This window comes from Ixodes scapularis, unplaced genomic scaffold (genome assembly GCF_016920785.2).
Source record: "Ixodes scapularis isolate PalLabHiFi unplaced genomic scaffold, ASM1692078v2 PGA_scaffold6__148_contigs__length_123643588, whole genome shotgun sequence".
Lineage (NCBI taxonomy): Eukaryota > Metazoa > Arthropoda > Arachnida > Ixodida > Ixodidae > Ixodes > Ixodes scapularis.
The window spans coordinates 78,636,040-78,649,846 of NW_024609881.1; the positions used below are offsets into that span (position 1 = coordinate 78,636,040).

The 13,807-nt window shown below is 48.3% G+C and overlaps 1 protein-coding gene across 1 annotated transcript in view; it reads right to left on the reverse strand.

Moving 5' to 3' along the window:
• LOC8028064 (DNA polymerase delta subunit 2) overlaps positions 1–3,938 on the reverse strand; it is a 33,754-nt gene extending 29,816 nt beyond the window's left edge. Inside the window, exon 1 of the mRNA XM_029968226.3 lies at positions 3,561–3,938. Coding sequence (XP_029824086.2) covers positions 3,561–3,753 — 193 coding nt within the window. The 5' untranslated portion in view covers positions 3,754–3,938. The remainder of the gene's footprint in view (positions 1–3,560) is intronic.
• Between the last annotated feature and the right edge of the window lie 9,869 nt (positions 3,939–13,807).

The following is a 13,807-nucleotide window of genomic DNA, read 5'->3' on the forward strand; positions in this document are numbered from 1 at the left end:
GGCCTGTGGCGTTCTTGCAATGCGATGGTTAGAGGGACGCGTATGCGATAAAACAAGCTTTGCCCGGAAAAATTGTGTAAGTGCAATATTTACATTTTGAGGTGCAATTTCGAGTATGGAGTGATTCCGAAACGCGCTCCTACTTTGAGACGTCGGCCCCCAAAATGTTTCTTCCGGCGTTGCTGGAATGAGTGTGATGGCGTAAACATGTGTGCTACATTTCTGTCTTGTTTTTCGGGGAAAACTGTTTTTGTGACATGCCATACACTTAAAAAAAAAATTGGTTTTGTTTATTATTTAAAAAAATGAACATTGTGTCTAGAGTGCCGTCTGCAGTGTGTTCGAGTGTCATCCAATGGCACCTATGCTTGCGCATTTCAGGTGCCGTCAGAAAGTGTTAAGCACAAGAAGATCTCGCTAATTCCAACATGTGCCTGATGAGCTGCTGGCCACAATTTGTTCTAACATAATGCGCGAGCGAGACAAATGCCACAGGAGCGAGCAGCACACTTTCTTATGTATGTTTATGCCTGCACTGCACAGGCACACAATCACTTCAGGTATGCCAAAGTGGCACTCTCGAAGGTTGCAACTCTGATTTAAAATAAACTGAGTTTAAATTTCATGTTCTCCAGTGGCGTATAAATATTTGTAAGGCCATAGACTATCAGTCGGGCGTGCTAAACATTACGCTATTGAAATGAGCCAGGGAGGTTATCCTTTGGTTTTCAGATATTGCTTGTTATGAAGGAAATTGCATGGGACCTGCTGAAGAAGCTCCTCCCACCTCTCTCCAATATAGCAGAGTGAACGTTGGAGAGGAGGTGACCACCTCTCCAGCATTCGCTCTGCTAAAGTGAAGAGATAAATGGGAGGAGCTTCCACTTTGCTCTTAACCTGTAACCAACTATCACACCTTTTATTGCCCTGACAGGCAAGAGATCTTCACAATCTTTGGCAATAATTTACTCATTCGCACATTCGACAAAATCATGGATCAGAGCATTAGGCACTAGTACACTGCTGCAGCCTTACAAACAGAAATCAAATTATTGCTTTAGGCTGGCTTCCATATGGAATGACAAAAACTTTGAAAGCTTCTGGCCGGCACAGTGGCGTAGCACAGAATTTTTGTTTGAAGTAACGGGAGGGGGAGCGTTGGCTATAAAGCTGGGCGTGAAGAATAATTCCACTGTCAAACCCCCCCTCCCCCTTCTTTCCTTCGTTAAATATGCTCCTAGGCTGATACCATATGCATAGTTTTTACAGATGTCACTGCTTTTATCGGATAAGTTGGCGCCATCGCCAGGTACTGACATGGTTTCAATTTCAGGACGCCGCCAGCAACACTGGCCGCTGCTGCAATGTTTTCTATGCGTGTTTCTTTCTTTCCTGTGATGTGAACTTGCGGTCATAGTGATGCAGTAATGCCAGTTTGCGCGATGTTCGGTTGCCGCAGCAGAAGTCAGTAACACAACGCAAAATATAAGGTTGTATTTTTTTGCCGAAAGTGATAACCAACAGTTTGAGCGCACAAAACTCCTGTCCGAGGGACACCGGAGCTTCTTGCTTGCTTGCATACACCGGAAAGATTCGAAGAATCTCGACAAGAATCGTGTCTGTGGTCTTTCCTTCATTGCCGGTAAAGAATACATGTGCCATCCATAATACATAGATTGATGAAACTTTAAAGGGGCCCTGCAATCATATTTAAGCGTCTACCTTTTTTGCGGTTTCCACGCTTCTTGGGGTTCGGGCAAGCCAGCGGGCACGGAGAGAGTAACTAAATATTAGTGCGTCCTATTTTAACCGGACAAGGCGGAAACCTCCTTCACCGACGGGGGCGACCCGCGGTACCGAAAGCGCGCAAAATGTGACGTCTTAGGTCCTGGGCTTACTACTGGTCAGAGCCGCTAAAAGCTGCTTTTTATTAGAAGTACAAAATATAAGTGGCGCGAACCGTTTCAGTTATTTATAAAAGTAGTTTTTGTTCAGTATTTTAGATCAGACAAGAAACAAATGCAGTTTTTAAAGTACAGAAACAAGAAATGACCCGTCGACATACCCGCCACCAAGCGGTAAAAAAGGCGACGCATACTAGAAAGGAGTAGTGGGATCAGCCGCCGACACGGAAAGGTCCCGGATGTACGCGGCGGCGCTGCGGTCGTTTACGGACTGGAGGATCCTACCGGCTCCGAGCGTTCCGAAGGCCTTCGGCGAGAAGTCTTGCCTTGCGGTTTGGCCGTTTCGCGGTATGGCAGCGCGAAGTGGCTCCCATTCTGAACTGATCTTTACCCCGTGTTTGCTGTCGTTGTGGCCAATGAAGTGTCATGCCGAATTAGTCTTTAATCGCGCAGCAAATGCAATGAGAGCCGCTCTGGCTGCCCGCCGCATACAGCCTATCCAGAACATGAGTTAGTGGCGCCCTCTTGTGGCGTCGACACGGAGTGCGGCAGCCGTGAGCGCTCGCGATGGGCCCACTACCCCTCCTCCAATTCACGGCCGCTCAAGCAACCAAGGACGTCATGGGGGAGGTTATTTTTTGCTTGTTTTTGTAATTCTAATTTGCCTTTAACTTTTAAAATAAAGCGAATTTCGAGAAAATAAAAATTTCACTAAGTTACTACGTCCAGTGAGCTCAGGTTCGGCGCAAATTAAAGACCAGTAAAAAGTCCTTGCAGGGCCCCTTTAAGCCGGGGTGACACTGCTTTACTGCCAGACCATACGAAAGACAGTCTGGCAGACATCAGTCACTGAGGTATCCGTGGTATGAATGCTGCGTGCCGAGTCTCTCCTTGAACTCGTTGCCACGCGACACTCAAAGCATGGATCTCACGGTGACTTGTGTTCAAACCTTTGTTCATACTCTGTGCACCTTGCCACCACGGCTAAGGCAGCTTTACAGTACCTGACAATGTCATGCTGCAGGCATTGAGAAACCTCGTACGGGAGTACCGACACTGAGCCGCCGCTGCACTCTGCGTTTACCTTTGTCACCGAGCTTCCTCTCTGTGGCGTTAGTAGCCCCTTGTGTTGATAGTGTTTTGGCGGCGGCGCAAGTTTGTACAGCTCAGATGATGCAACCTTTAATGAGTGAAGTACAAGCACATCTTTGAATGGGCGAACCTTTGACTCTTATGGACGATACAAACCCCGACTGACTGGGTGTACCAGGCGTCTGGGCTACGAATGCAGTGAACAACCTCCCTCCTTTACGAGCCTTGCCGGTTTGCATTGTACATTTCATGAATCTCATGAGTCAAATGGTCCGTTCAGGGATCCTGCATTTCGTATGGAAACTTTGTGTCGTAGTCATACACGTGGATGCTGTAACAAAGGCACGATACATATGCCGCAGCGATGTCGTAATCGAGCAGCGCACGAGCGGAGGAGGCGTCCGCTTTTCAGTACCTGGTAATGGCGGCCAGAGGGCGGGAGTAGGGGAAGTGACGTCACGTGAAAATTATGTATTCAGTGATCATCCTGTCAGGGACTCTGTGTGGGACTCGAAACCAATCACACGAACACAAATAAAAAGGCACGTAATTAGACTCACTCACCCCACTTTTGCTCGGCGCGTTGTCTCAGAACAGGCAGCATGGATTTGTAGCGCGCACAGTAGAAGGAAGCGTACTGTCGGTTGAAGGTCCGATCGTTGAGCAGGAAGTTGTCGCTGCGATCTAGGTAGTCGCAGCTTGGTCGCGTAAACTGGACCTCTGTGAGTTTGCCATCGACGGCCATGGGCATCTTCATGGAGTTGCGGATTCGATATGAACAATATAACTAGGAACACGATTACAACTTGGACTGGAAATTAGCGGATAGTGATGCCGCGAGCGCTACAATGCGATCATGCTACAGAGGCTAGAAAGGGTTCATGCGCTCATTCGCGGAATTCGCGCCACTGCTGCCATTTTTGATTACCAGTGTTGCTGGCTGGCAAACTAAAAACCACCAATCATAAAAAAAAAAAAAAAAGAAATGCAGCTTTTTACTTATGAAATGAATAGTACGTATTATAAAAGTTGCATACGATTAGTATTTTTTTATTTTTAAAATAATAATGTTCACCAAACTTGCAAAATGTTTAATATTAAAATTAAAAAAAAAAGAAAGAAATGATGTAATGGAGCGCGCGCGACTTTTGATTGAATTCGAAGTCGCCACCGTTTGCGGAAGACCAAAATTCCGTAATATGAAGTCTAGAGCCGAAAAATTCTCATCCGATTTGATTGTCTAAGCACTACAAGGGGACTACAGCAATGCCAAAACTGTGACGTTGGCGAGTTCCCGGCCCCGACAGGTTCTGCATCGAGCTCATCCAGCTCATCCATGGAACCAGAAGTGCCAGAAGCACACCAATCAGACAGTACCGACTCCCACGGACACAACGTCAAATGCAAGAAGGCCCTTCGCGTGGCCAAGTCCGAAAATAGCGTGGCTGTGACGGACCGCGTCGTGGCCAGAATTCACCGTAACCAGGCCCACACCCACTCCGTCCGGGACCTAATGGACGTGGTCAAGTCCAACGAAGACAGCCCCACGAAAAAGGGTCAGAAGGTCGCCGAAGTTGTTGCACGAGTCTCCTTGTCGCAGACTAAGGTCCACAAGAGGGGGATCTTTCCCGGCCTGCCAATAGAGGCCATCGAGAGGTCGGTGCCTCTCCTGACGTTGACTTTTGTCGTAGGTGCTTTCGTCCTCGCCACGGTCTTGCTTGGACGTTCTGGTACCGTTCACGAGGATGTCTGACCGTGATAATCGGTTTTACTTGTGTTATTTGCGTGAAATAGCTATCTAACTCGAAAGACGTCATTAAAACTGTGTGGCGGTCCTGCATTTTATCCTTGCATCATCCACGGAGGTGTAGCCGAGAGAAAGGGAGGGTCGGTGTTGAGCTACAGTTGCGTATAGTTAGGGAACCTATGAAGCTGAAGCGCTCCCTCCCCCCGAAATGCAGCCAACCCTATTATATAGATATGAAGGACGCGCATATGTATATGTTGTTGACAGACATGCCCCTCTCCCCACATATGCAAAAAAATGCACGACTACGCCACTGTTGGTTTAAAAGCCTGAATAAATTATTTTGGTATTACCCTGCCTCTTTATAAACAAAAAGGCACAGATATCTGTCATGGTAGATTTAAATGTTAAGAAGTTCATGCTAGTTCTGGTATTGCTGTGACAAATGCACACAGCAGACACCGCGACACACTCAGGGACACCAAATACGCAAAAAAAATTCAGCTATGCCACTGTTCGTTTAAAAGCCTGAATAAATTATTTTGCATTACCCTGCACCTTTATAAACAAAACATCATAAATATATCTCACCGTAGATTTAAATATTACGAAGTTCATGCTAATTATGTTATTGCTGACAAATGCACGAAGCAGACGATGCGAAACACTCGCAGCAACATAGCTTGGTCTGGTAATATGACAGTACAAAGGCTCCAATTCGACTTAAAGGGCAACTCCGGTCCATACTTTCGATTTTGGGATTATGATAGTTTTTAGTGCTGTCAGCGTCTCTGAATTGCACGGTGTAATTTCTTTCTCGTTATTGTGTGTAGTTTTAAAGATATGACGCCTCAAAGTTTTGTTTGGGGCACGGCCAACAAAACCGAAACTAGCCGCTCGAGGCCCCGGCAACACTGGAAATCAGCCGCAATGTGAACGTGACGTCATGATCGTTCCCGTTCAACAAGTACGCAGGCCGAGCGGCGCTTAACTCTGTTGCGCTAGCCGTCTAAAGATAGGAGGTAAGCTGATTTTATTTTAATTCTGTATACGTGGTAGTTATCCAGCATATGTAGCAAGAGTTAGTGCGTATGCCCAAAAGCTAGAGACTGGAAAACCCGTGAACTCGTTCGGTGCCGTGCTCGGTGGCCGCCGCCGTGCGTGCGCTATGCCGTATACTCGTCGCTTGTATACCCAGAAGCTAGCGACTCGAAAACGAGTGAACTCGCTCGGTGCCGTACTCGGTAGCTGTCGCCGTGCGTACGGTCTTCCGTACTCGTCGCTAGGCCTAAATTGTCATCGGGGCTCCGTGGATGGAGCGGCGTTGCTCTACGCCGCGCTGCCAGTGACGTACAGTACTCGGGGCCCTCTCGCTTTCCCGCTGCGGGTCAGTCCCAGACACGAAGCTTTGAGGCTCTCCGGCGTGGGCCGCGGCGCCCGAACACACGTGTGCTGGGCTGTACACGTCTGTGTTTTCGTTCTTTTTTCTTCAGGCGCGTAAAAGCCGAAGTCCAAAGTCCACTCGTCGAACAGCGTTCACCCACACCTTCTCCAATTTCCGGTCCGTTGGAAACTTGTGAAAAGCACCTCCGGGTTGCGCAGCGGGTTGTGTGAGCAGCCCACAGCGCTACAAGTTGTACTCGGCATCTTTCAAGGAACAGCTGGGCAGTCTTTGGCGTACCGAGTTGCTCGCTAAAACGAGTCTTGGAGTCCTCACAAGCAAATAAACAAACGGCTATACCGAAGCTACACGGGCTACAGATAAAAGCAACGGCTAAACACGCCAATCACAAGCCGAAGGAGTGGTGGTAGCGCCTCAAAGAAGCGCACTCCGCGCTACGCCCGGACCGGAGAAAAAAAAAAAAGAGAACGATATTGACGTCACGGCCCATGGTATCCTATAGGCTGCATGGTATCCTATAGAGGTGCCACTGTCTGTCGTCTTTCGCAACTATTTCCACGGGCTTTCGAAGGAATTTCCAGCACTAGCCTTTATCGTATTTGCTGTTACTACGTAGGGTCTTCGAACAGGACTGCGCGAATAGTTAGAAAAATGCATCCACTCACCAGCTCTGGTAGTAACCAGAGTGGATAGATTCTTATTTATCCACTGAGCACCAGCTATCGATATGTCTGGGCACCAGGGCGCACAGATAAATTTTTAATTATACACTGGGCGCCAGCGCACAGATAAAATTAATGAGGTGCACCCAAAGATTCCGGAGGCGATGGTACTTGCTTTTCCCAAGAGCTCGGGAGAGGGGGGCTCCCGAGCTCCCCCTGTACCTCTACATTCTCCAACATGAGGTCATGATTTTGATGAGCTTCGATATCTTCAGGATGACTCAGTATCTTGAGCTGGGCCACAAGACCTTTCAATTTTTCTGCGGTAAAAAAAAAGAGGCCTCTTAGCACTTCCTCATTGAAGAGACGGAGTGCTGAGCCAACCCTCATCTCTTAATTCAAAGCCGTTAAAAAAAAAAAAATTCTGATGTGAAGCCATAACCTTCAATGTCACATTTTCACAGACACTTCTCCAATCCTTTCTAATGTGGTCAGCGTGCACAGGACCCTTCGGTGTGTCGAAACCAGTGTCTATAAAACCGATCCAGCAGATACTTTACAAAGTGCGAAAAGTCCGAAAAAAAAATATAGAGGACGACTGTCATGACTGCCTGCATTACATGAAGCAGAGTCTCCCTGTCACTCCTGTTAATGTTGCGGGATCACGACTCACGCCGATCGAACTCGAGAAAGCACGAAGAAGGGAACGGGCTTTTTTTGCAGGACCGGCAGCCACTGTTGCAACCCGGCACGAGCCCCAGGAATTGAAATTAGGGGGAGGGGGGGGGGGGGGGGGGGGTCGAGGGGCATTGAGAATATAAGAGTTGTTGTGAATTAAGGGGGTTCCTTCGGAAAAACAAGGGGGGGAGTACACCCCCGTTGGGGGATGTAGGAAAATCACTGCCCCGGCACAAAACACGTCCCGTGTCTCTTGTCCCGCCGTTTTTCCGTCATTGCACGCGTTGCCTACATGCCACTGAACGGCACCGATCGCAATCCATTTCACTCAATCATTTAAAAAAAAAAACGAAAAAAAACACTGCAGCAAAACAAAGCGACGACGCGAATCGCGCGATCGCAAGACGGCACAACACGGCAATCCGAGCGAGAAGGAGCACGGATGGATGGATGGATGAATACGGCTGAGCCCTTTGGATCGGGCGGTAGCTTACGCCACCTAGCCATTTTGTTTTACCATTTAAGCTTAGAATATTTAAATGTGAAATCTATATTCACTCCGCAGTGCAAAGAAAGTGAGGCTATGAAACCCCCTTGCCATCAGTGGATAAGAAAATACCTAGTTTTCTCTCGATTTCTGCCACCATTCACTTAATCTTTGCTTGGTAATCTCTACAGTCTTGAAATCCACTCTCCCTTCGCTGTCTCTAAAACCCAATGACTTTATTAAATCTATGTTGTCTTCGGTAGGCATAGGGTGAAGCCCTTTACGGTAGAGTATCAAGTGCTCAGCCGTCTCGTCCTCCTCTCCACAAGCAGTGCACACTGTATCAATTTCCTGGTACTTCACTCTGTATGTTCTGGTTCGCAGAACACCCGTTCTTGCCTCAAACAGCAATGAGCTTCCCCTAGAATTGTCATAAATACTTTCTTTGGCAATAACTCTTTTGTTTAATCTATAGCTTTCCAGAGCCGTCTTTGTCTGCATTCCCTCTAGCCACCAATCTCTTTCTGTGGCCTTAACTTTCTTCTTAACTGAGACTTGCTCTTCCGTATCTTCGCTATAGCCCAAAAACTTTCCTCTTAATTTCCTAGTGCGCTGTCTCCACTTTGTGTCTACACTCCTCATGTATAAATAGCTGAAAACCTTTCGTGCCCATTGCTCCCCATCCATTTGCCTCAACCTATCCTCAAATTCTACCTTGCTCACCGCTTCCCTGCTCTGAAATGATGCCCATCCCATGTCTCCTTGTACTCCCTGGTTTGGCGTTTTGCAATGTGCCCCCAAAGCCAGTCTACCTACTCCGCGCTGTTTTATTTCTAGTCTCGCATGCACTTCGGATTTCATGCATAGCACTGCGTTTCCAAAAGTCAAGCCAGGCACCATGACCCCTTTCCAAATCTCTCTCACCACCCCATACCTGTTGTAATTCCAAAGTGCTCTATTTTTCATTACAGCTGCATTTCTGTTGCCCTTACCTATTATATACTTTTCATGGTCTCTGAGATATTCTGCACCATCCCATATCCATACTCCTAGATACTTGTATTTACTAGCTCTCTCAACTGTAATATTCTGTATCTTCAGCCTCTCAACTTCATCCTCGTTAAAAATCATGACTGCCGATTTTTCGCTACTGAATTCTAAACCTAATTCCTCTCCTTCCCTACCACAGATGCTCATTAATTCCTGCAACTCTGTCCTGTTGTTAGCCATTAGTACAATATCATCCGCATACATCAATCCCGGTAAGGATTGCTGAATTTTTTGGCCTAGCTTACTGTAAGAAAGGTTGAACCCAAGCCCACTCTTCTCTAGTCTATCCTCCAATCCTCTCAGATACAACATAAACAGCAAAGGCGATAACGGGCACCCCTGCCTAAGGCCTCGTCTTATCTCTATTTTCCCTGTCGCCTTTCCTTCCCATGTTATAATCACCTTGTTATCTTTGTAAATGTTCCTTAATAGTGCTGTTAGTCCTTCATCTAGGTTTAAGTTCTCCATTATGTCCCACAGGTTTCTTTGGTTCACATTGTCATAGGCACCCTTGATATCCAGAAATGCCAGCCAGAGCTGTCTGTTTTCTTTTTGCGCTATTTCTATACACTGTGTTAGAGAAAATAAATTGTCCTCCAACTTCTTTGTTTTCGAAACCCGTTCTGTAATTCGCCCAGTATGCCCTCGCAATCTACCCATTCCTCCAGTCTGTTCTTTATAATCTGCATTACCAACCTGTAAATAACCGGTGTCACGGTTATAGGACGATAATTCCTAATATCAGACTTATCTCCCTTTCCCTTATATATCATACTCATCCTACTAAGCCTCCATTCATCTGGAATATTTCCTTTTGTTATCATGGTACTCACTACCTCCCTTAGTTTTGCCTTAGATTTAGGACCCAAATTCTTCACCAGCTTGATAGGGATACCATCTGTGCCTGTCGACGTGCCACTAGGGACTCTTCGTTCCGCCTTTTCCCATTCTCTTTGTCCAAAATCCGCGATGTCACAAACTGGACTGCTACTTCCTTCGGTTCTCCTATCTTCCACATGTAACCGTTCCCGAAATTTCTCCTCCATCACTGCTCCTATATATTGTATCGCATCATCTCCCTCTAATTGATCTCCCTGATGCGAGAGTATGAACCTCTGTCTAGCTTGCGTTGTTTCACCGAGTGAGTTCAAGTGCTCCCAAAACTTCTTGGCAGCGTTTCTATCTTTCTTACTTACATTACTCATCCATTCCTCACCCTTTCTCTGAATTTTCGCATTGATCAAACTGGATGCCTCTCGGCGACATGTTATAAAATTGTCCCATTTTCTTTTTACTTCCGTTTCGGACTCCTCACTACGCTTGGAATACCTGTGTTCCCTAGAGGCTTCCTGACGTTTTTGTATCGCTTGCTTCACTTCTTTGTGCCACCAGCTTTTTGGTCTATGTCCTTGCTTCCCCTTTCGTTTACTCTTAACTTTGTCTAGTTCTAGAGCAAAAAGCCTAGTTAGGCTCTCCACGCCTGTTACCCGCAGCGCCCCCTGGCGTCCTTGCGCGCCGTCATCGCTGCGCCGACCTCCTCCCTCCGTTGCTTCTCGGCGTGGACGACACACTGCCCAGTTCTAGTACACCATAATATGGCCGCCTCCGCTTCGCGCTGCGTTACCTTTCCCTCCTTCCCCCCTCCCCCCCTGGATAGAGGCATCCTAACACGCTTCATAACTTATGAAATACCTCAAAAACAATTATTTATTTCCAGTGAACTTCCAACGATATGGATTGTGTTCGTAGGTGAATAAAAATGTGAAAAAAAACTAGCAGACGACAGTGTAGTGTAGTCACTGAGTCAACGTTACTAAAACACTCAATTGGGAAACTGCCATAGAGACTGCTCTGAAAAAGTGGCTCCGATCTGTCCACGAGAACCGAGCTAATGGCGAACACAACGCCGCCATTTCTCCCGCAGCGGCCACTCGAGGAAGTGCACATGACCTCCATTTGGCTTTAAACGGCCATTTTGGCGCCGAAACAGATACAGCGGAAGAGGTTACAGGGGTGCCACCCCCGTCTCCCCAGCGGACGCGCCGCGACTTACAACCGAAGTTAAAATGCGCCTAGGTCGAGACGTGCTACCTGAAAGCACCGCTGAGGCATGGTTGTATAAAAATAATATTAATTGTGCCACAAAACCCTGCAAACTAAAGATTTTAAAAACATCACGCGCCCATCATTTTGTACTAAACTCCATTAAATTTCATACAAAAAGAGTATTTTCCGTTTGTTTTTACGCAAAAACATGCTTTCTAAAAGCTCAAGGTGACCACAGTACAGACAAATGATAAAGAGTGGCGCTGTTGTCGTATTTAGCTCGGTCTCGGTGGACGCCAGCGGCCCAGGTTTCGACGGCGAGTTTTCCAACTGAGTGTTTCAGTAACGTTGCTGAGGGTGTAGTCGACAGCTGCGAATCGGCCGGAGCTGGCCGGAGCCAAGCTGGCCAAGCGGCCAAGCCGAAGCCATAGCCGGAGCGACGGTGGGTCAGGGTTAGGGGTGTCGCGAACCGGCTGAGGTTCGAGTTCGACCCGGTTCGACTTTTTCGAACTTTTAGTGGAAATTTCGACGAACCTTGTATTGAGGTTCGACTCGTGTGCGCAAGCGCGACAGACTGGCCAGTTGGCTTCGGATTGGATGGTGATGGCTAAGGAATGAATTAAAGGCAGCGCTCATTGGGTATTTCAGTTAATACAGTACAAACGATTAACTTATTAGCTTCTTCAGAGATTAGATTTAGTTTCTCTTAATTGCTGCTGTTCACAAAATTAAAATAACCCTTTGCATAAAAAAAAAAAAATTCTCCAAACCTAGACATGCTTGTATCAAGGTCTGGCCACACTGTCTACAAAGTCGAACCGGTCGAATGTGGTGAAAAGGTGAAAAGGTCGAAGGTTCGTCGAACCGGTTCGACCCAGTCGAACCCCGAAAGTTCGACCTAAAATTCCGGTTCGACAAAAGTTCGCGCGTCTGTTTTCCACGTGCCGCCGCGCCGCTATTCGCCGAGATCCGATCACGTGAGAAGCCGGATCAAGTGCCGAGCAGGAAAGTAGACGTTGCACGCCCCCCGGCGTAGGTTCCCCTGCTTTTGAGCGCACCGCGCGCCTCGAACACGCGGAGCCGCTTTTCGCCGAGTTCAGTGACGTGACGAGCGGGATCAACATGCCGTGCAGGAAAGACGGCGCTACGGAGATGAACGTGCAACTCTGGCTCCCGTAGGGAACTCTACCCATAGTCTTACCGGTCTTACCCCTAGTCAAGCACCAGCGCCACCGCGGCCGTCTTCCAACGCCAATATTCCACTTGGCAAGGGGCACCCATATTTGTTAGCATGGTACGCCTGGTACGCGTCTCCGACGGGTGCCGACGGGTGTGTTTACCGCGTCCAAGAACACGGTCCCTCAATTTCCGCCGGATGACGTCATAAACGTGTCATGCTATTGTCGGTTGAGATCCTGGCGGTGTCCCCACAGCTGGGCTGTATGTGGCAGACGCCTGTGCTGCTGCAGATCGCTCTCCAATGTGACAGTCCACGGAAGCTTCCTCAGCCAGAATCGGGGACGCTGTGACGACAGGCACACTCCCGTTTGCTTATTCTTTTTGCTAGCATTTCTACGACCAACCGCCAGGATCGCGACATGCAATAACATGACACTCCGGCTTCTGTGACGTCATTTGTTGCCACTTCGGGACCATTTTTGATGTGTGGACAGCACGCTAAACATAGAAAGACAACGCGCGAGGCTGGTGGTTGGTGCGCTTGTCGTGCCGGCCTCACGCTTCGTATCGTAAAGTATATGTACCGAATGCAAAAGTGCAGGGCACCAGGTATTGTTCTGTACTCAAATGTCGCAGCATTGTATTCAACGGATAGGTAAATATGTGCTCTCAAAAAATTTTATTCGGTTCCTGGGAGGTTATTCAAGAAAGATCGCCAGAAGCATGAATCCCCAGCTGTGTGGAGGACAGGCCTAATTATTGTTTCCCTATTTTGTCGCGTGATTAAGTAGTGCAGCTACGTACAGGTTCCCTCAAAGTAAAACGGAGCGCCGGAGCGGCGACAGAACTGCATCGCCGCGCTATCTAGCAGCGCCGGCTGCTATTGATAGGTTCCGTCTGCGCATGCGCGCGTGCCATTCGCGGTGTCCTTCGTCATTCTTGTTCGATCCTCGCATTATCGGCGTCTCGAACTGCCAAATGCTGTTCCGATAAACACCGCTAGGTGTTCGGCTCGCACGCGGAGATAATGTTGAGGGCAAGTGGGAAAGGGCCGGTGTTGTCGATGAGCACCGCCCCTTGTGCTATCAGGCGTCGATCTTAGGAAGATCGTTGCGTCGCTCGAACCATCAATATCGTGCGGGTTGGAAGAAGAAAACGAAGGCCCCGGCTGAAGGCGCGTTCGCATGCGCAAACGTAGCCTATCAGTTCCTGCCGGCGTTGACAGATAGCGCGGCGATGCAGTTCGGTCTAAAGCCCCTTGATAAAAGCGTTTTATACAAGTACCGCCAACCATTGTTGTGGAAGCGCGCGAGACACGTGCCATGAGCGGGTGCTCCGCCGCCATTCGCTTCCAAGGCCCGCTCATTTCAGTGCTGCGCCGCCATTTGCTTCCAAGGGCCGCTCGAGACATGGGCCTCGTGCACTCGCGCATTTGACGCTACTTGCAAGACAAACGCAAACACATCGAGGGGCTTTAGTTCGGTCGCCGCTCCGGCGCTCCGTTTTACTTTGAGGGGACCTGTATACACGATTGCAAGCTGGGCGACTGGCCGCCGCCAT